At 40.6% G+C, this 23455-nt stretch overlaps 1 protein-coding gene across 21 annotated transcripts in view; it reads right to left on the minus strand.

The window, feature by feature from the left end:
- EPB41L3 (erythrocyte membrane protein band 4.1 like 3) overlaps positions 1-23455 on the minus strand; it is a 466618-nt gene that overhangs the window by 193977 nt on the left and 249186 nt on the right. For 20 of the 21 annotated variants that reach the window (XM_073550905.1, XM_073550907.1, XM_073550910.1 and 17 more), the window contains one exon: positions 7941-8138. In XM_073550905.1, the coding sequence (XP_073407006.1) occupies positions 7941-8138 (198 nt within the window). The remainder of the gene's footprint in view (positions 1-7940; positions 8139-23455) is intronic. The other variant, XM_073550909.1, reaches the window with a different exon arrangement.

Genomic DNA, 23455 nt, shown 5'->3' on the forward strand with positions numbered 1-23455 from the left:
CCAAAATAACTGTGACCAACCGCTTCCGATAACCATCAATGAGTTTCTTACAATGCTCTGCTGGAATTTTAGACCATTCTTCTTTGGCAAACTGCTCCAGGTTCCTGATATTTGAAGGGTGCCTTCTCCAAACTGCCATTTTTAGATCTCTCCACAGGTGTTCTATGGGATTCAGGTCTGGACTCATTGCTGGCCACCTTATTCAATTTGGCTTTAGGACAATTCTTCTTGTTTTTTTTCATTTAAGACAAATTAAATGAAGATAATAATAAAGAATGTGTTTGCAGTCATTTTCAGGAAGAAACTGAGTATTATCTGACAGAATTGCAGAGGTGTCAATACTTTTGGCCACAACTGTATGATTATGGTAGCACCCATCTTGCCTAATATTCTGCTAACAGTATTCAGAGATATGCTTTATAACAGCCACATAAACCACTGGAAACAATAGTATGGAGATGTTCATTGACTTCTATGGGAGATTACTCTAGGAACGTACTGTGACCTGTGCAGAAATCATTGCGAAGGGAGGGAGAACAGTGTCTTATCACATTTTGTCAAAAATAGCAAGAAAAGAAAGAAAAGAAAGCAGCACTGCAGAATATTTTGAAAAAAATCTAGTTTATTCCTCCGAGCATTCACGATATTTCAATATCTAAAAGATCCCTTGCCAACCTCCTTTTTTGATTTTCTTAATCTTTAGTTTCGTACTGTAATTTCATACGGTTAAGGAAGTGCATTGACGACAGCTGCTGTATAAACCCCTTACTGAAATGATCTTATGGTTATACTGCTCACGTCTACTGTATTTTGACTGGTAAAATCCTTTATCTACATATAGGTGTTAAGTTTCTTGGTAATTATCCCTGTTACGATAATTAGATGTGTGCTGAGAAGTGATCCAACAGAACAGTAAATGCCAATGTACTGTTGAGTAAAGGCCCCTTTACATTTAGCGATACACCAGCGATCCCGACCACGATATGACCCGGTCAGGATCGCTGGTGCATCGCTAAATGGTCGCTACTGAGCTGCAAAACAGGCAGATCTCACAGCGATGTAGCAGCGATACAGCGGTCGTTACTTACCTTTCAGATGCGGCGATCCTGACGTCCTCCCGTCCGCGTCCACACGTCGCTCGTCGGCGCCAGCAGGAAGCGCCTGACGAGAAATGGAGCTGCGCGATCAGCGACAGACAGCGGGGAAGCCGGCCGGAGGTAAGTATCACACATAGCGATATCGCTAGCAATATCGCTGCTGCGTCACAAAATCGTTGACGCTTTAGCGATATTGCTAGCGATATCGCTGTGTGTAAAACCCCCTTAACAAGAGTGAGAACTGCATGAAACCAGGCTTTTGATACTGTACTTATATCTATTAAAAAAAATCATCTGAATTTTTAAAAATATTTTCAACATAAAAAGCTTAAAGATCCATTTATACAGATCGACCAGCGGCATGATACAACCGCCAATGGGCAGTTGTTTGAATGCCTGCTTAAACTGGCAGATCAAAGTAAACAATGTGCACTAAGCGATCTACAGTTGTGTGAAAAAGTGTTTGCCCCCTTCCTGATTTCCTATTCTTCTTCATATGTCACACTTAATTGCTTCAGATCACCAAACTAATTTAAATATTAGATGAAGATAACACAAGTAAGCACAAATTGGGAGTTCCTAATGAAGATCTTTATTATTAAGGGAAACTATTGTTATTATGGACCCAACCAGTTACAAGGTTTTTAGGGGGCAATCAGTTTTTCACACAGGGCGATGTAGGTTTGGAATTCTTTTTCCCTTAACCCCTTTACTCCCGGAGCTTTTTCCAGTTTCATTTTTCACTCCCCTTCTTTCCAGAGCCATAACTTTTTTACTTTTCCGTCAATATGGCCATGTGAGGGCTTATTTTTTGCGGGACGAGTTGTACTTTTAAAAGACATCATTGGTTTTACCATGCGTGTACTCGAAAACGGGGAAAAAATTCCAAGTGCGGTGAAATTGCAAAGAAAGTGCAATCCCACACGTTTTTTGTTTGGCTTTTTTGCTAGGTTAACTAGATGCTAAATTTATCCTGCCACTATGATTCTCCAGGTCAATACGAGTTCATACACACCAAACATGTCTATGTTCTCTTTTATCTAAGTGGTGCAAAAAAATTCCAAAGTTTGCTTAAATTTTTTTAAAAAAAATTGCGCAATTTTCTGAGATCGCTCAAAGCGATCTGCCTGCAACAACCACTGAGGTCTCTATGAGACCTCTGGTTGTCAGGGTAACGTGTCGCCGACCCCCAATCACGTGATGGGGGTCGGCGATGAGCTCACTTCCGGCCCGGTGGCTGGAAGCGCTATTTAAATGCCCACTGTCAGCTTTGACAGTAGGATTTAACTAGTTAATAGGTGTGGGCGGATGGCGATTCCGCTCACGCCTATTGCGGGCACATGTCAGCTGTTCATAATAGCTGACATGTCTTGGCTTTGAGGTGGGCTCACCGCCGGAGCCCACCTCAAAAGCAGGGGATCCTTACCGATGACATACTATTCAGTCATCGGTAAGGAAGGGGTTAATAATAAAAACCTTCATTTAAAAACTGCATTTTGTGCTTACTTGTGTTATCTTTGTCTAATATTTACATTTGTTTGGTGATCTGAAACAATTAAAGGGAACCTGTCAGCAGGATTATGCAAAGTAACCTACAGACACTGTCATGTCGCCGTTATACTGATTAAACAGACAAAAGGAAAAAGAAGTGTGTATGGAACAGAAATGATCACCAAAATATGATGCAATTAAGTTTATTAAACACAAAAGTATAACCAATAACAATTAAAAACACTTAAAAAAGCCAAAGGGCTAGTATAAACAGATAGACAGTCCATGTCAGGACTGACTATCCTCCTCCACTGTGTGAACTGGGGACAGGTACTTAAACACCTACAATGCAATAACTAAGACATCAAATAAATGCTAAGTTACAGAAAAAACATATGTATGTTACCAAGTCTAAATGTACAAAAATTAGAATTAACCAACAGACTTGTCTGAAAACACACACAAGTATACCTAGAAGATAACCAAAAAGAGCAGATCACTAAGTCATAAGAGAGATGCATAAAAAAATGCCTGCAACATGAAGTAGATGAAGTAGAAATAGGCTGTTGCAGAATAGGTAGGTCACAGAAATAACTAAAGTTGTATACAACCTGTTGGTTAGCATGTAGGGAAAACCCAGTTAAAATATGGTAAAGGGAGGAGGATGAACCCCACAGGTATCACCGCAAAGCCTGGCTTCCTCAGTGGAAATTTGTGATTCAGTTACTATATTTTATAAATAAATTATATGCTCATGCTCTGGGACGGGCCTGTGGGGATCTTCATGTGGTGATCTGCTTAGGTATTCATCTGTATGCTTTCTGACAAATCACTGATCCATCAGTAACCTGCCCCCTAGTTTACATAGTGAATATTATATACATATATATCTTGGAAAATAAAACCCTTCTGCAGGCAGGAGTTGGCTTTTCATGTTTCGTTTGGAGTCATGGTCTCTTCCTGACAGAGTGGCCTTTCAGCCCATGATGATAAAGTACTCTTTTTATTGTGGAAATTGACATAATCTTTCCAGCTTCCGCCATTATCTTCACAAGGTGTTTTGCTTTTGTCCTTGGGTTGATATGCACATTTCAGACCAAAGCACATTCATCTCTGGGACACAGAACCCATCTTCTTCCTGAGCGGTATGATGGATGGACATTCCCTTCCCATCTTGTTTGTATTTGCATATAGTTGTTTGTACAGGTGAATGGGGCACATTCAGGTATCTTCAAATTGTACCCAAGGATGAGCCAGACTTGCACAAGTCCACAATTAACTTCCTAATATATTGGCTGATTTCTTGAGACTTTCTTTCCCATGATGCTCCACAAAGAAGCAGTGTTTCAGGTATGCATTAAAATACATCCATAGGTGTGTCTCTAACTCAGATATTGACAAAAAAAAAACTATCAAAAGCTTTCAAACACATGACATCATATGGGCAGTCGAGAATTGTTTCAAGACATTGTAATCTTAGTGTATGTAAACTTTTGACTTTACAGTAAGTAATAAAAATGCCTTAAAACATTCTCTCTCATTATTCTGGCTTTTGGCAAATATTAATAATGATGGTAATCCTAACTGACCTAAAACGGTCTCTGCAGCTAAAACACAGCATCTTATAGTTTCAGCAAAGTGGTTGGGATTTATAGAAATCTCCTGCCCAATGTGCTTCTTTTTTACTCAGCGTAAGCAGACTTGTGGTGCATGTTTTAAATCTGCAACATTTTTCTTGGGGAAGATTTATGTATTTATGTTTATTTTTCCAATATATGATGAAAATCTACAGGTAAAAAAGGCACATGCGTTTTTACTGCATTTCCGCAGCAGAACCGCATGTCATCTGCACATGACTGCTAATACAGTTTTGTCAAAGCCAAATACCAGAAAGTATCAAAACAGCTTCGTTTAAAACATGACATGGGAAAAGAGACAAAACAGAGCCTCAAAAATGCAATAAGATATCAATGTAAAAAATAAAAAAAAAATAAAAATCAGTAACCTAATTTATTTAAGTTATACTCGCCTAACACCCACTCCATTAAAGCCCTTGTCTCCTGTATTAAAACAAAAATAAAAAAAAAACATATCCCTCACCTGTTCGACGTTCTGTCCTATGCTGTAATCCGTGTCTGGGGATAAACAGTTTTCAGCCTGGACCGTGGCATCTTGTTTACTCCACTGAGGAATGAGCTCTGCGAGCGCAGCAGTGACTAGCAGTGACATCATTGAGATTACCACACGTCCATGAGGCTGCATTCCCAGCCGGGCCCCTGAACTGTGGTGACCTCAGCACCGTGAGAAAAAACTCTGAGGTTCACCGCAGTTCATCATGAAAAATTTCTCAGCTGCCGGACTCACTGACCTTGAACTGCGGCACATTACATGTGCTATTATTGTATTTCCGCCATAGAAATGAACTAAAAATGCAGTTCGTTTTTTACCTTTGTATTTTTGGCATCCATTGCTAATCCATGTGAAAAATATCTGCACATAAAACTGTGTACCCGCAATGGAAATTGACAAGTTATGGATTCGAAACTAGCACCGCAGGTCACCTTACGTTGAGTAATAAAAAACCCACAGTGGGCATGAGATTTCTATTAATACCATTCTTTGTGCTGGAACTGTAATATGCTGCATTTTTGACACACCGAAAATATGCAGTGGCAAAAACTCATCAGAAACCCATCGTGGGCACACAGACCAAACCGATTTTAATCCCATTTAAGTCAAAGATGGTTATGCTGTGCCCCACTCCATACTTCATGAAAATACAGCTATGGATTCCACAGACTCAAGCACATCTCTAGTGAATGGGTATTATTATTTATTTATTTTTTTAAATATTCATGTCACCTAAAGGCATAAAGAAGACATCAGTACCTCCTCCGGCAGGCATGTCACACTAATTTTCATTGCTGAAGCAGGGCTTGTTAAAAAAAGTGATAATTTCCATGTAATCAATTCAGCTGCAATCTCATACCTACTAATTGAGAATTGAGTCACCTAACTGCTGTGAACAACCCAGAACACAAAAATGGAATCCAGTCATCTGTGCTGAAAAAATCCAAGAAGATTCAGAATAGCATAGAATAGAAGTTTGGATAGCATTTTGCATTGTGGACAAGTTCAGGCGAGCACCAAAATTATTGGCCAAATTGTAACTGGCGCCACGTCCGGCTCCTGCAGGAGCGGTCTGCTATTGGTATAGGCACTGATCTGCCTGTAAAATGGACAACACAAGTGCTTGTGTGAGTTTTATTCACACGTGAGAAGATCACTTGCACACTACAACATAGTCCAATACTGTTCTACCAACATTGTGGACGCCCACAGCCCTCTGGCGGAGAATAAGTCTGTCCGAGTGTTGCCAGAGCGAAGAGAGGACAAACAGAAAACATATAAAAAGGAAAGATCTCCGCTTTTTTCATGTTTTTGATTTTTTTTGGCTGCACTCCTGACCGTGCCTTATAAATACTAATGCAAAATACAAATCAAAATGGCACCATGTGAAAGTTACCTGTAGCTAATTTCTGAGCAGAAAATGGATTACATTACTGGATTAAGCTAATGTAGTCAGAAGGCAAATGATAAATGTATGCTTTTTTGCTCAGGCACGCATAATATGGCATGCAGAGCTCTTGTTTATGGGTGAAATAAGTGTGTTTCCAGCTTCTTGATATGACTGTCTTCTTTCTACTGCCATCTTCCAACACCCATATAAAGCAGGGGTCTCAAACATGCATGTGGCCCCTGAAGCTCGGTTGTGCGGTCCCTCCTGAGACAATCGCGCCCAGCTTATCAACTCGGATGCAAATTCAACTGAAATGTATTGCGGCGCATAGACCATCTCCCTGTATGGAAAAATCAATAGCAGCCACTGGCCAATCAAAGACCAGCTGCTGACGTCGGCATCCCTTCAAGCTGCACCTGACATCAGTGCTGAGGGTCCCAGCTGTGGAGGTGAAAAAGGACGCTGTTTGCCAAGGGAGCGAAGTCAGGATAGAAGTATTTTTTTTTAGTATATAAAGAGAAGTAGAATGGGGGACATTGTTACAAGAAGGGGACAAAGATGGGACAAGGGTGGGGACATTTCTATAAGATGGAGACCATACTATATGGTGGCAACCAGGACAGGGGACATTATTACAGGGCGAGTGACATTATTGCAGAATAGGGGATATTATTAAAGGACGGGGGACATTATCACAGGCTGAGGGACATTATTATAGAACAGAGCACATTATTACAGGACGATGGATGGTATTACAGGCTGAGGGACATTATTACAGGACGGGGACATTATTACAGAACAGGGGATGCTATTACAGGATGAGGAACATTATTACAGGACAGGGGACATTATTAGAGACACGTTCTCTGTCCCGTTTGACGGTTTTTAAAATAAAAAAATTGCATAAGAATGTGGCAAGTAAAAACACTTTCAAATTTAATAAAAGTTTTAGGTTATTTTTAAGTTTATGTTATTGGTCTAAGTGTGAGCAAGCCATGAGGAAAAGTGTTTTATAAACCTACCACGTTACACCAGGTATATTACACCGTTCATAACTTCAGTAAAAAAAAAAAATGTTCAATAAATTCTTGTTTACGACATGAGTAATCCCAATACTCCTTCCTGGAGTTACTTTACACCTCATTCAGGCGTCTGTATTGTTTCATGGACACAAAATGGTGTCATCGGTATTTTGGAACCGAGTGTCATTAGTGCTGGGTCAATGTGTCATCAGTGATTTTCACGTATGGATAAACTATAAAGCTTCTACCTATTGCAACGTTAATCACAGACAGAGTATGGAATGCACACAGACGCCATTTGTGCGCCTGTACATGATTTTCACGGACCCATAGACTTATATTAGCATTCTCCATCCATGATGCCAGTAAAAAAAAAAACCTGAAATCTGATTTTTGCAAAAACAAATGGTCTCAAAAAAACAAACAAAAAAAAAGACACGGACATGTGAGCAACTCCATCGACGATCGTGGGTATGTATTCAATCCATAAAAATCACATACAGAACATGTATATGAAAAACAGATATCCGAATGAGCCGTTAGAATTAAGTTTTTCACTACTTTATTAAATTGCGGGAGAAGAGAGGAGTAACACTAAGATCATGTATTCATTGTATAAAATACATAATACATACTATTGTTTCAGAACCAGTGTTACAAGGCAGCATTCACTATGTGTAAATGTGTATAAACAAGCCACCAAGGCTCAGGGAAAATTTCTTTTTATTTGTAACCCTTATAAATGTGGTTAGAGCTACAATATGACAATTATTATTTTAATTTCTCAGACCCATAAATAAAGGAGCTTACCTCTACCTCGCATGTGTATTCGGAGCCGTCAAGAAGTGTGACTTTAGCCAGCATGTTTTTGGGTCTTTTTGCAGATTTCAGAGGAGATTTGGAGAGTTTGCTAGAAACTGATTTCTGAGAGACTTTGTCGTCTTCAAGTTGCTGATACTCTAGTTGTTTTGCAGCAGCGGCCTCTTTATCCCAGTCTTTGTCCGAGTTCTGCAAAGAGAAAATTGGCAGATCAGGTTTCGCTCAGAAGGCGTGAAGGTGTTATTCAGGATCCTAGTGCAGGTGTAAATGACACCATCTATTGCTAACAGTTTAGCTAAAAACATTGCACTCTTCTAATTCACCAGACCTAAAAACGCAAGACAGCAAAAAACAGAATGCGCTGTGGTTTAGAGCCCTGCAATCTACCTAAAGGAAAAAGGCGGTTTCTAATGAATAAAATCTGTTGGAAAAAAAAGAAAAATAGGCATAAAAATAAATCATTGTATAGCTTCACCATCTTTCAAAAGGCAATGTTTAACCCCTTAATGACCAAGCTAATTTTTGCAATTCTGACTAGTGTCACTTTATGAGGTATTAACTCTGGAACTCTTCAACAGATCTCACTGACTTTGAGACTGTTTTTCCGCGACATATTGTACTTCATGATAGTGGTAACATTTCTTCAATATGACTTGCATTTATTCCTGAAAAAAAAAAATGTATATTTGGCAAAAATTTACATACATTTTTTTGCCATTTTCAAACTTTACTTTTAATTTTTGGGCCCTTAAATCAGAGAGTAATATCACACAAAATAGTTAATAAATAATTCCCTCACGTCAACTTTACATCAGCACAATTTTGGAAACAATTTTTTTTTGTTACGAAGTCATAAGGGTTAAACGTTGACCAGCGAGGTCTCATTTTTCAAACAAAATTTGCAAAACCATTTTTTTTTTTAGGCACCACATCACATTTGAAGTGACTTTGAGGGGACTATATGAAAGAAAATACCCAAAAGTGACACCATTCTAAAAACTGCACCCCTCAAGGTGCTCAAAACCACATTCAAGAAGTTTTTTTTAACCCTTCAAGTGCTTCACAGGAACCAAAGCAATGTGGAAGGAAAAAAATTTTTCACAAAAAAAAAAAATTTACTTTAGATCTAAACTTTATTATTTTCACAAGGATACCAGTAGAAAATAGACACAAAATTTGTTGCGCAATTTCTCCTGAGTTCGCCAATACCCCATATGTAGGGGAATACTACTACTATTTAGGCGCATGGCAGGACTCGGAAGGGAAGGAGCACAGTTTGACTTTTTGAATGCAAAATTGTCTGGAATCGATGGCGAGGAACCATGTCGCATTTGGAGAGCCCCAGAGCTGCCTAAACAGTGGAAACCCCCCCACAAGAGACCCTATTTTGGAAACCACACCCCTCAAGAATTTTATCCAGGGGAACAAGGAGCATTTTGAACCCACAAGTATGAGACAGAATTTGATAACATTAGGTTGTCATTTTGAATAAGTCATCATTAGTTTTTGAGCACAAATGCTCGCTACTCCAGTTTGCATCGGGCATGCACCCAATATCACGGATGCTCGAGTGACAGTCTCAAGTATCTGTCCATCATGATTCAGGGTTGTTTGGCACCCCAGAAAAAGACATGCAGGAATCTGCGATACTCGGTGCATACCAAAGCGCCCAATGCAAACTCAAGTAGCAAGCACTTGGGCTCAACACTAGCCGTCATATAGTCAATTTTTTTTACTTTTGAAAAAGCCCCAATCCTAACACAACCTTAACACTAACCCCTAACCCAACCCTAACCCCAACTTCAACCCTAAAGCCAACCCTAACTGTAAAGAATGGAAATTTTTTTTTTTATTTTAGCATTTTTATGTAACTAAAGGGGTGACAAAGGGGGGTTTGATTTACTTATTTTATTTTGATCACTGTGTTAGGGTCTATCCCCATCTTCCAGGAAGATGATGCAGAGGGTCGGGGGACAGAGTAGGAGGGACCGGGAATGGCGGAGGTACCGGGGAGGCTCGGGGCACCCCATTTCTCTCATATCTGATATGCTAGATCATATCAAAAGGAGAGAGAAATGAATTGTAAATTGGACTTTTATTTTTTCTCTTGATTGCTGTTATTCGGTGAATAACGGTGATCACGTGATAGGGTACCGTAAAAACCGGCCCTGATCATGTTCTCCAGGGTCTCTGCTACCCCCAGTAGCCGAGACCCTGGAGGTTTTTCAACGCTGGGGGCGCTATACCCTTATTTCTCAGCGCTGTTAAATAAGCGTTGAGAAATAAGTACCCTCAACTGCCGCTATTAAAAGGCATATCGACTGTCATTAAGGGTTTATTCAATACAAATTGTGTTAGTAATTTCTAAAAACCACTGTTAAAGAATTTGTTAAGTAATGCCTGTCAGAGCAGACCCTAGTACACATTCTCTGTCCTCAGGGAGCATGAAGGTTACATTTAATACTATATTTATACAGAAAAAGAAAAAGCACAAAAAAGAACACCATTCGGGTCCAGGCTCCTCTAGCCTAAAGGTACTGTCACACTAAGCGATATCGCTAGCAATATCGCTGTAACTTGTGACGTTATAGCGATATTGCTAGCGATATCGCTGTGTCTGATACTTACCTACAACCCGCTCCCCCGCTGGTTATCGCTGATCGCGCGAGAACGTCCAGGACTGTTTCTCGTCGTCAGCTTCCTGTGGAGAGACGAGAGACGAGCGTGGAGCCAGGCGGGAGGATGCAGGATCGCCTAGTGTGACAGGTAAGTAGCGACCCATGTCGCTGGTGAGATCTGCCTGTGTGGCAGCTCACTAGCGACCACTTAGCGATGTACCAGCGATCCTGACCGCGTCATATCGCTGGTCGGGATCGCTGGTACATCGCTAAGTGTGACAGTACCATAGCAACAGCAAATTAGAAAAAAAAAGATTAGGTGTGACCAAGAGCTAAATGTGCATGGAATACACAAAAAAAAGGCAATACTATTCAAAATAATGTTTTCTTCAAATTGTAAGTACTGTTTTCATTTACAATTCAGAAGCAGCGGTAGAAAACTGGCAGCACATTCCCAAATGTCATTACCGAATAACCTTCCCATTAGCTTTTTGAAACGCAATGGGAAAAATTAACTTTTTAAACTGTTTTCCATTTCTGATATAAACACTCAAGGACGTTCAAGAACCTGCCCGTTCCCAATACTGCTATTGAAATCTTCACTGACAGTGAATATCTTGAAGATGAGCCTGTTGTCAGCCTTATGTACCTGAAGTTTCCTTTTATTTCGCTGTTCTAGTTTTCCCTTATGGTATCCAAATTTAAATGAGTAGTTCCATACTTGTCAAAACTCCAGAAAAGGTTTTTCTCTGCTGGAGGGACTTGTAAAACATGGGAGACAAGCGTGTTACATTTTGTCTCAACACCAGGCATGTCTCTTTTTTTCCTCTCCGAAAGGTTTAATTATCTGAAGCACAAACCATTCATGGACTTGGCTTGAGGTTCTGCTACATTTTTCACCAGCAGGTGTTACTAATTTCATTTAATAGACCTTGAGCAGTGGAATAAGGGCATCTTTATCATTACAAATTGTGTCCTACAGCAGTCACCAGTAATCTGAACAGGATCAACATCGCTCTTTAGTGATATGGATGGCATTGTTTTCTGCCTGCTAAAAAGATGATTTTTTCATACAGTGTATATTGTATGTGTTATACTTATTTCTATTAACTACTGACACACAATGGGCCTATTTATACAGGCTGATAACATCTGCTGTACGACTGCCGATCAGCTACAAGGAGCCAAGCGTTGGTCATTTAATGGCCTGTTTAGAATGTCTGTCTGCACATCCACAAAACGATCATTAATATCATACTAGAAACGATTATTCCCGACTATCAGCGTGTCTAAATGGGCCCCATCACAAAATATCGCAGAAGCATATTGTAACATCAGCCAAAACTAAACCAGGATTCACTCCATTACTATGTGTAGTAACGGAGTGTAATCTATATATATATACTCAGCCGTGTTTGCTACAGGCTTTTGCTGCCTTTACTTTCTGGGACACGATGTACCGTACATGTCTGGCTACTATCGTCTTCAGCCATTAGAATTCTCACAGTTAGGCCATGTTCACACGTTCAGTATTTGGTCAGCATTTTCCATCAGTATTTGTCAGCCAATACCAGGAGTGGGTGAAAAATGTGGAAGAGGTGCATATCTTTGTATTATACTTTTCCTCTCATGTTTCCCATCCTGATTACGGATGTTACTAATCATAGCCAAATGCTACGGGGAGAAAATTATCTTTATTCCCCCTACAGCGTCCTGGTTTCAGTCTGAGAAAACATAAAGACGGCTGTAACCACGACCTCGGCCAAGACCGACACTCGCTCTGCACTGGGTCCGACTGTCAGGCAGTGCTTTGTATTACAGAGCAGAGACTAAACTTGCGCCACCCCCGTGACTGACACCCAGACGCAATAGCGTTAATAAAAGGTAATTTCAGTTCAAAATCAGGTGTGGAACAATAAGGAAACGTATAATAGTAGCGTTTCATCTGGTGACAGGTTCCCTTTAACCCCTTTACTACATTGGACGTAATATTCCATCCATGTGACCTGGGCCCTAAGTCCCATGGACAGAATATTACGTCATAGCGATCAGCGGCGCCCACGTGGTGAGCGCCGCTAATCGCGGCCGGGTGTCAGCTGATTATCACAGCTGACACCCGGCACAATGTGTGAGGGGCGGTCACGGACCGCCCCCGACACGTTAACCCCTTGCACACCGCGATCAAACACGATCGCGTGCACCGCGGGTTAAAGGGAAGCATCGGCAGGGAGGGGGCTCCCTCCGTGCTTCCCTGAGCCCCCCACAGCAGCGCAATGTGCAGCGCTGCTGCAGGGGGTTCCATCCCTGCAGGTCACCGGATCCAAGATGGCGACGGGGACCTTCGGGGGCCTGCAGGGAACGGACTTCCTCAGTGCCTGCAAAGCGCAGGCATGAGGAAGTCTGCGTCTATGCCTGTGATGTGACAGATCAGCGATCTGTCACAGGACAGCTATGTCCCCCCTGGGACAATGTAATAAAGTAAAAAAAAAAAAAAAAAGTTAAATAAATTCAAAAAAAAAAAAAAAAAAAAATATTCCCTAATAAATTCATTTTTTGGAAATAAAAAAACAAAACAATAAAAGAACACATATTTGGAATCGCTGCGTCCGTAACGACCCGCCCTATAAAACTGTCCCATTAGTTAACCCCTTTAGCGAACCCCTTAAAAAATAAAAAACGAAGCAAAAAATAATGATTTATTATCATACCGCCGAACAAAAACTGAAATAACGCGCGATCAAAAAGACGCATATAAATATGCATGGTACCGCTAACAACGTCATCTTGTCCCGCAAAAAAACGAGCCGCCATACAGCATCATCAGCAAAAAAAATAAAAAAAGTTATAGCTCGCAGAATAAAGCAATGCAAAAATAATTATTTTTTATATAAAATTGTTTTCATTGCATAAAAGCGCCAAAACATAAAAAAAGACCTAAATGAGGTATCGCTGTAACCGCACTGACCCGAAGAATAAAACCGCTTTACCAATTTTACCGCACGCGGAACGGCGTAAAAGCACCCCCCAAAAGAAATTCATGAGACGCTGGTTTTTGTTCATTCTGCGTCCCAAAAATCGGAATAAAAAGCGATCAAAAGATGTTACGTGCCCGAAAATGATACCAATAAAAACGTCATCTCGTCCCGCAAAAAGTAAGACCTCAAATGACTCGGTGGGTCAAAATATGGAAAAATTATAGCTCTCAATATGTGGTGATACAAAAACTAATTTTTACAATAAAAAGCGTCTTTTAGCGTGTGACAGCTGTCAAAAATAAAAACCGCCATAAATAGTAAATCAAACCCCCTGTTATCACCCCCTTAGTTAGGGAAAAACAATAAAATTAAAAGAAAATGTATTTCCATTTTCCCATTAGGGTTAGGGGTGTGTAGGGGTTAGGATTGGAGTTAGAAGTGGAGGGTTTCCACTGTTTGGGCACATCAGGAGCTCTCCAAATGCAACATGGCGTCTGATCTCAATTCCAGCCAATTCTGCGTTGAAAAAGTCAAATGGTGCTCCTTCCCTTCCAAGCTCTGCCATGCGCCCAAACAGTGTTTTTCCCCCACATATAAGGTATCAGCCTACTCAGGACAAATTGCAAAACAACTTTTGGGGTCCAATTTCTCCTGTTACCCTTAGGAAAATAAAAAATTGGGAGCAAAAATCATTTTTGTGGAAAAAAATGGATTTTATTTTCACGCCCGGGCGTTATAAACTTCTGTGAAGCACTTGGGGGTTCAAAGTGCTCACCACACATCGAGATAAGTTCCGTGGGGGGTCTAGTTTCCAAAATGGGGTTGCTTGTGGGGAGTTTCAATAGTTTAGGTACATCAGGGGCTCTCCAAACGCACATGACACCCGCAGACCAATCCATCAAAGTCTGCATTCCAAAACGTCACTACTTCCCTTCCGAGCCCTGACGTGTGCCCATACAGTAGTTTTCTCCCACATATGGGGTATCAGCGTACTCAAGACAAATTGGACAACAATTTTTAGGGTCCAATTTCTCCTGGTACCCTTGGGAAAATAAAAAAAATTGGTTACTAAAAGATCATGTTTGTGGAAAAAAAATACGATTTTTTTATTTTCATGCCCAGGCGTTATAAACTTCTGTGAAGCACTGGGGGGGTTCAAAGTGCTCACCACACATCTAGATAAGTTCCTTGGGGGGTCTAGTTTCCAAAATGGTGTCATTTGTGGGGGGTTTCCACTGTTTTGGTACATCTGGGGTTTTCCAATTGCGACATGATGTCCGATCTACAATTCCAGCCAAAAAAGTCAAATGGCGATGCTTCCCTTCTGAGCTCTGCCATGCGCCCAAATAGTAGTTTACACCCACATATGGGGTATCAGCGTACTCAGGACAAATTGCACAATAACTTTTAGGGTCCTGTTACCCTTGGGAAAATAAAAATTGGGGGTGAAGAGATCATTTTTGTGGAAAAAATATGATTTTTTTAATTGTACCGCTGTACGTTATAAACTTCTGTGAAGCCCTTGTGGGTTCAAAGTTCTCACCACATATCTAGACAAGTTCCTTGGGGGGGGTCTAGTTTCCAAAATGGGGTCACTTGTGGGGGGTTTCCACTGTTTAGATACATCAGGGGCTCTCCAAACGTGACATGGCGTCCAAACTGAATTCCAGCCAATTTTGCATTGAAAAAGTCAAACGGCGCTCCTTCCATTCTGAGCTCTGCCATGCGCCGAAACAGTGGTTACCCCCCACATATCAGGTATCAGCGAACTCAGGACAAATTGCACAATAACTTTTCCAGTCCAATTTCTCCTGTTACCCTTGGTAAAATAAAAAAAATTGAACCTGAAGTATTTTTTTGTGAAAAAGTTAAATGTTCATTTTTTTTTAAATATTCAAAAAAATTCCTGTGACGCACCTGAAGGGTTAATAAACTTCTTGAATGTGGTTTTGAGCACCTTAAGGGGTGCAGTTTTTAGAATGGTGTCACTTTTGGGTATTTTCTATCATATAGACCCCTCAAAGTGGCTTCAAATGTGATGTGGTCCGTAAAAATAAAATGGTGTTGCAAAAATGAGACATCGCTGGTCAACTTTTAACCCTTATAACTTCCTAACAAAAAAAAAATTTTGGTTCAAAAATTGTGCTGATGTAAAGTAAACATGTGGGAAACGTTATTTATTAAGTTTTTTGTGTGCCGTATCTCTGTGATTTAAGGGCATAAAAAATCCAAGTTGGAAAATTGCGAAATTAAGAATTTTCGCCAAATTTTACCACTAACATGAAGTACAATATGTCACGAGAAAACATTGTCAGAATCATCGGGATCCATAGAAGCGTTTCACAGTTATTACCTCATAAAGGGACAGTGGTCAGAATTGTAAAAATTGGCCCGGGAGTTAACGTGCAAACCACCCTTGGTAGTGAAGGGGTTAAGGAGTCCTATGGCCTGTATACTTCATTTAGCTTTTTTAGCTACTGAGTCTTTTCCTATCAATTCTCTGGATTAGCAGAAACATGATTAAAATGAGCTCGTAGAGGATAAGGCTAAGTGCACACGTTGCAGAAAATTTCTGCTCAAAAACCTGAATCCCTTCCCAGAAACCGCACCTATTTTTCCGCGGCGGTTTTTGCGCGGTTTTGATGCGTTTTTTCTGCAGCGGTTTCAAACCGCATGGAAGAAGCCAAAACTGCGGAAAAATCCGCAAAATTAATTAGCATGCTGCGGTTTTTCACGGTAAAAAACGCATCAATGTGCACAAAAAGTGCAAAATGCATAGAAATGACTGGGAAGCTTATTTTTAGCGGTTTTATAGCGGTTTTATAGTGAAAACCGCGGTAAAAACCGCTAAAAAAATGCTGTGTGTTAACACAGCCTAAAACATAACCCAAGTATCCAAAATGTAGTTTACCCATTCAACATATATCCAAGATGTGGGGTGCTCATAGCAGTGGTTAATGCCTATGAAATTAGTAAAAAAAAAAAAAAATACCCAAGATGGGCGACATGCATGTTCAAGGCTCATTAATGGTGAGGAGAGAAGCCTGGCTGTCCAGAGTGCTTCTTCTGTAGAACTACTGTTGCACATATTGCTGAAAATGATGGCGATGGCTGCATAGGCACAGCATGGTATCCTGAACCCTGTGTTCAGATAAAAGTGAACTAGATAGCGTTTAAGACACTATGCAGAATAGGAGCCTGCACATCCTGCCATCAAAATACAGAATGACAATGGAGTAACTATGAATTTAGAACGTGTTATGTAAAGTCTACTGCTAAAGAGTATAAACTCCTCTATTCCATCTTACATACAGCTGTTTCAGGGCTATCAGCCTTCACCTGTACAAAAAATGAAAATGATTATTCAAATCTGTATTAAATAGTAATGAATGGTTTTAGGTCACACGGCTTTAATAAAGGGGTCTTTGTGTTTCCTTTAGCCCTTTTCACCGTAACTTATTATTTTCATCAGCTGTGTTCTGTATTTCAAATTCAAACAGTCCTGATTTTATTTTACTTATTTTTTTTTAAATCAGATATCTTATATTGGAGATTTTGGAGTACTGCTCTGTAGAGGGGGGAGGGACCCTTCTCTATGCATCCTCCCACCCCGACTCCTCTCCAGCATACAAAACCATACAGTAATTGAATTATACAGCACATTTATGTTTTAGTTCATGCAGAAAGCAACAAACCAGATATATCTAAGGATTCAAGCATAGAAGGAAAATTAACATTAAAGGGAACCAGCCAGTAGGATCAACCCTCCTAAGCCATCTATACGGGTATGTAGATCATAGGAAGCTGATTAACCCCTTTACCCCCAAGGGTGGTTTGCACATTCATGACCGGGCCAATTTTTACAATTCTGACCACTGTCCCTTTATGAGGTAATAACTCAAACATTTTCATGGATCTCGTGACATATTGTACTTCATGTTAGTGGTAAAATTTCATTCAAATAACTTGCGTTTATTTCTGAAAAAAACGTAAATTTGGCGAAAATTTTTAAAATGTCGCAATTTTCCAACTTTGAATTTCTATGCCCTTAAATCACAGAGACAGGGCACACAAAAAACTTAATAAGTAACATTTCCCACATGTTTACTTTACATCAGCACAATTTTGGAACCAAAATTTTTTTGGTTAGGAAGTTATAAGGGTTAAAAGTTGACCAGCGATGTCTCATTTTTGCAACACCATTTTATTTTTACGGACCACATCACATTTGAAGCCACTTTGAGGGGTCTATATGACAGAAAATACCCAAAAGTGACACCATTCTAAAAACTGCACCCCTTAAGGTGCTCAAAACCACATTCAAGAAGTTTATTAACCCTTTAGGTGCGTCACAGGAATTTTTTGAATATTTAAAAAAAAAAAAAAAAAATGAACATTTAACTTTTTTTCACAAAAAAATACTTCAGGTTCAATTTGTCCTGAGTACACCGATACCCGATATGTGGGGGGGAGACCACTGTTTCGGCACATGGCAATGCTCAGAAGAGAAGGAGCGCCGTTTGACTTTTTCAATGTAAAATTGGCTGGAATTCAGATCGGACGCCATGTCACGTTTGGAGAGCCCCTGATGTATCTAAACAGTGGAAACCCCCCACAAGTGACCCCATTTTGGAAACTAGACCCCCCAAGGAACTTATCTAGATATGTGGTGAGAACTTTGAACCCACAAGGGCTTCACAGAAGTTTATAACGCCCGGGCGTGAAAATAAAAAAAAAAAAAATCGTATTTTTTCCACAAACATGATCTTTTAGTCACCAATTTTTTTATTTTCCCAAGGGTACCAGGAGAAATTGGACCCCAAAAGTTGTTGTCCAATTTGTCTTGAGTACGCTGATACCCCATATGTGGGAGAAAACTACTGTAGGGCACACGTCAGGGCTCGGAAGGGAAGTAGTGACGTTTTGGAATGCAGACTTTGATGGAATGGTCTGCGGGTGTCATGTGCGTTTGGAGAGCCCCTGATGTACCTAAACTATTGAAACTCCCCACAAGCAACCCCATTTTGGAAACTAGACCCCCCACGAAACTTATCTAGATGTGTGGTGAGCACTTTGAACCCCCAAGTGCTTCACAGAAGTATATAACACCAGGGCGTGAAAATAAAAAAAGATTTTTTTTCCACAAAAATGATATTTTTGCCCCCAGTTTTTTATTTTCTTAAGGGTAACAGTCGAAATTGGAACCCAAAAGTTGTTTTGCAATTTGTCCTGAGTAGGCTGATACCCTATATGTGGGGGTAAAACACTGTTTGGGCACATGGCAGAGCTTGGAAGGGAAGGAGCACCATTTGACTTTTTCAACGCAGAATTGGCTGGAATTGACATCAGACGCCATGTTGCATTTGGAGAGCTCCTGATGTGCCCAAACAGTGGAAACCCTCCACTTCTAACTCCAACCCTAACCCCAACACACCCCTAACCCTAATCTCAGCCCTAGCCCTAATGGGAAAACGGAAAATACATTTTCTTTTAATTTTATTATTTTTCCCTAACTAAGGGGGTGATGAAGTGGGGTTTGATTTGTGGCGGGTTTTTATGTTTGGCAGCTGTCGCACATTAAAAGACGCTTTTTATTTTAAAAATAGTTTTTGCATCACCACATATTGAGAGCTATAATTTTTCCATATTTTGACTCACCAAGTCATTTGAGGTCTTATTTTTTGCAGGACGAGTTCACATTTTTATTGGTATCATGTTCGGGCACGTGACATCTTTTGATCGCTTTTTATTCCGATTTTTGGGACGCAGAATGAACAAAAACCAGCGTTTCATGAATTTCTTTTGGGGGGTGCGTTTACACAGTTCCGCCTGCGGTAAAATTGGTAAAGCGGTTTTATTCTTCGGGTCAGTACGGTTTACAGCGATACCTCATTTAGGTCTTTTTTTATGTTTTGGCGCTTTTATGCAATGAAAACAATTTTATATAAAAAAAAAATATATATATTTTTGCATCGCTTTATTCTGCGAGCTATAACTAATTTTTTTTACTGATGATGCTGTATGGCGGCTCGTTTTTTGCGCAACAAGATGACGTTTTCAGCAGTACCATGGATATTATATGCGTCTTTTTGATCGCGCGTTATTGCACTTTTTGTTCGGCGATACGATAAATCATTTTTTGCTTCGCTTTTTATTTTTTAAGGGGTTCGCTAAAGGGGTTAACTAATGGGACAGTTTCATAGGGCGGGTCGTTACGGATGCGGCAATACCAAATACGTGTGCTTTTATTGTTTTTGTTTTTTTATTTCCAAAAAATCAATTAGGGAATATTTTTTTTTTTAACTTAATTTTAAAAAAAATCTATTTACACTTTTTTTTTTTTTTACTTTATTATATTGTCCCAGTGGGGACATAACTGTCATGTGACAGATCGTTGATCTGTCACATGACAGATCACTGTGACAGATCAGCGATCTGTCACAGGCACTGCACAAGGCTTCCTCGTGCCTGCGCTTTGCAGGCACTGAGGAAGCCGCCTCCCTGCAGGCCCCCCCAAGGTCCCCGTCGCCATCTTGGATTTGGGGACCTGCAGGGATGGAGCCCCCCACGCAGCGCTGCACATTGCGCTGCTGTGGGGGGCTCAGGGAAGCACAGAGGGAGCCCCCTCCCTGCCGATGCTTCCCTTTAACCCCCGGTACACCGCAATAGTGTTTGATCATGGTGTGCAAGGAATTAACGTGTTGGGGGCGGTCCGTGACCGCCCCTGACACATAGTGCCGGGTGTCAGCTGTGATAATCAGCTGACACCCGGCGGCGATCAGCGGCGCTCACCACGTGGGCGCCGCTGATCGCGCTAGACGCACTATCCCGTCCATGGGCATAGGGGCCCGGGTCCCATGGACGGGATAGTACGTCTGATGTCAGGAAGGGGTTAAACATGTTAGGGAATTCCATGGAGGAAACCCAGAGGTGGTTTCTTTTGCTGGCCTTTGTGCTTTCACATTGTGCCAGATGTCAGCTGTGATAATCAGCTCACCACGTGGGCGCCGCTGATCGCTGTGACGTACAATCCTGTCCCTGGGAATTAAGTCCTAGGGCACATGGACGGGATAGTACGTCACATGGCAGCAAGGGGTTAAAGTGATATATTAATATCTGCGTTCCAATGTATTATATTTAAGTAAGCTGTTCAGGACTGTAAGTGTAAGACCTACAACTAACGCAGTACAATAGAAATGAACTTTGTTTCCTTACAAACACACTTGCTGCAGCTCTCACAGCTCTGCTGCATTGCAACAGTGTTTGCCTGTGAGTTGGAAACTGAGAGGAACCTGTAGATGTCAGTTATAATCACACACAGATCTGCAGTGAAATCAGGAGGGAAGACAATCGACATTACATACCACACTGATAACTTCCCTTTTAATAGAAATAATCTCTGGAGGCAGATTCTCTTGCAGATCTCAGTTTCTGTACCCACCAGGGCTGTGGAGTCGGTAAGCCAAACCTGCGACTCAGATTCCCACATATATTGCTTATATTTAAGTGAAAATGTATTGTAGTACAGTGTGAACATCAGACATTTAATCACTTTTATGATACAATAATCAAGATATTTAGGTACAACATAATATATTCATTGGAATACAACTTTAGAACACACTGTAATAAATTGTAAATATGTAATACACTATAATATCGAATATATCTCACTATGTAATAAACTATGTAAGTGGCAAAAAACATTAAATAACATTTGTGCAGTCTATGAATTTGTTCTAAGAAATAGAATTGCCTCCATCAGATCCTCCTTCATAGATGACCTCAAATCTGACCTAATAATTTTAAGGCTAGAGAACAACCTCTCTACACTAACTTGGGTTGGAGGCAAAGCCGTAACCATATGGGCAACATCTCTAACAATTTCCGGGTATAAAGGAATTGCCTCATGCACAGTCAGTTTTGATGAACGGTTGAATTTTTCTATTTCTTTGAGAGCAAGTGAAACATTTTGCTGAAATATGGTCAATCTGCTTGCTATAGGAGACGGAGTGAAATCTTTTACCTTGCGGCAACGCTTTGCCTGCTCCATGTCATCCAAATACTTGTCAAAGTCAAACTCCTCTTCCGATGAGGATGAAGATATGGCAGCAGTAGCACTGTCAGGACCCAAGTCCTCTTGCCCCTGGCAGTTCTCCTGTAGGCCACTCATCCTAACTGCTACCTCAGTCAGAGCTTCTTTCCCTTTAGTAAGCTGTTGAACATCAAGCAGTATACGATGACTTGGGTCCACATAAACAGCTGCCAGAAAAAATTTTATTTTCCAATAGCTGTGTCTCCGTTTCATTGAAGCAGAAATGCTATCTGCGATTAAACCTCCTCTTTTGGACAGGCAAAATAGCAAGTTCTTCCACTCCCTTATGAAAATGTCAGGAGTTAAATCCTCAGCTTGTAATTTTTTCGGCACGGTAAATGGGTGATTAAGCAATTCAGCCACCTGTGTCCATTGACCTTCATTTAGGGTTACCTGAGAGTACGCCATATCTATAAGAAACGGCTTTAGTTCAAGCAATCGCTCAATCATTAAATAAGTGCTGCCCCACTGAGTGGTTTGATCGACAATTGCCCCTTTCCCAGCACGTCTCTTCAAGATGGAATCAATTTTAGGGGTTCTGGCGGCAATAACCAATTTCCTCACTTTTCCAATCAGATTTCCAGCATGTCCCTCTTGCAGACTATCACTTATTGCCAGCTGTAGCGTGTGCACAACTTTCTCACTTTCTCCAGCTCGGGGCCCAAGAATCTGATCCTGTGCAGGGCAGGCACCCCTCCCCTCCTCTTTCCGATGAAGACGGCAGAAGACAGACGGCAGAAGACAGGACAGAGGAGGGGAGATTGCCCCCTGCAGTCTGGAGTCGGTGCAGGACGGGAGTTGATTTTACAGCTGAAAAACGTATCCTCAAACGCAGCAAAAACGCTGTGTGTGAATGTAGCCTTAGATCAGGAATAGAACAGCCATTTATAGGATATTTCATAACTTTCCCAAATTCCTATTAAAAAATATTCAGCACATTCTGCATTGAACTATTGTACCAAATTTATTATATATTTTAGGAGTTTGAGTCGGTCCATTTTATACAGACTCCGACTCCACCAAAATGAGCTCCGACTCCACGACTCCGACTCCACAGCCCTGGTACCCACAACCCGAAACGGCACATTTACATGTAAGACAAACATGGATTTCTCTGGAATAAGACATTGGATCGCAGATATCAAGGTATAATTTTATTCAGCTTCCTATGCCCTACATGCCCATATGGTCGGCTTAAGAGGGTTGATCCTACCTGCAGATGCCTTTTAAACACATTGAATAATCACTATAAAATATCAAATCCCTCCCACAGTGAGAGGAAAAGCAAACATATTAGCTATACATAATTCAAAGTAGAAGGTTTGAGGATAGTCTCAGAAGAGATATAAAAGTTTCATCCCAGGAAATACTCTCCATTTCTTCCGAATTCTATATTTGGTCAGGGCTTTCTGTTTCTAACTATAGAACCAATTTCATATTCTTCATTACTTCACACATTTCGAGGAAAGGAAGAGGTTTTTTTTTTTATGTTTTATTAACTTGACTTTTGAAAGAAGATACACTCATTTTCTTCATATGTTTTCAGGTCTCCAGACTTCAATTTAAAATCATTGCCAAGTGGGCCTTCACTTTAAATACCACATGTAAAAAGGTTATCTTGTATTATTGGCTATATTACTATAACAACATGTAATAACCTTTGTGAACTCACACAGCTCCATCTCCTACTCCCCTTATCTCTTGCACTCCCTCTGCTCCGCTCCCTTCCAGCTCTTCTCTCTGCATTAAACTATTGTGTATGTTCAGTAAAGTGAGGTAAATATTCCAGCAGAAAATGTAATTTAATATTTTATACAT

This window comes from Dendrobates tinctorius, unplaced genomic scaffold, assembly GCF_039654945.1.
Source record: "Dendrobates tinctorius isolate UK_male_01 unplaced genomic scaffold, ASM3965494v1 ptg000171l, whole genome shotgun sequence".
NCBI lineage: Eukaryota > Metazoa > Chordata > Amphibia > Anura > Dendrobatidae > Dendrobates > Dendrobates tinctorius.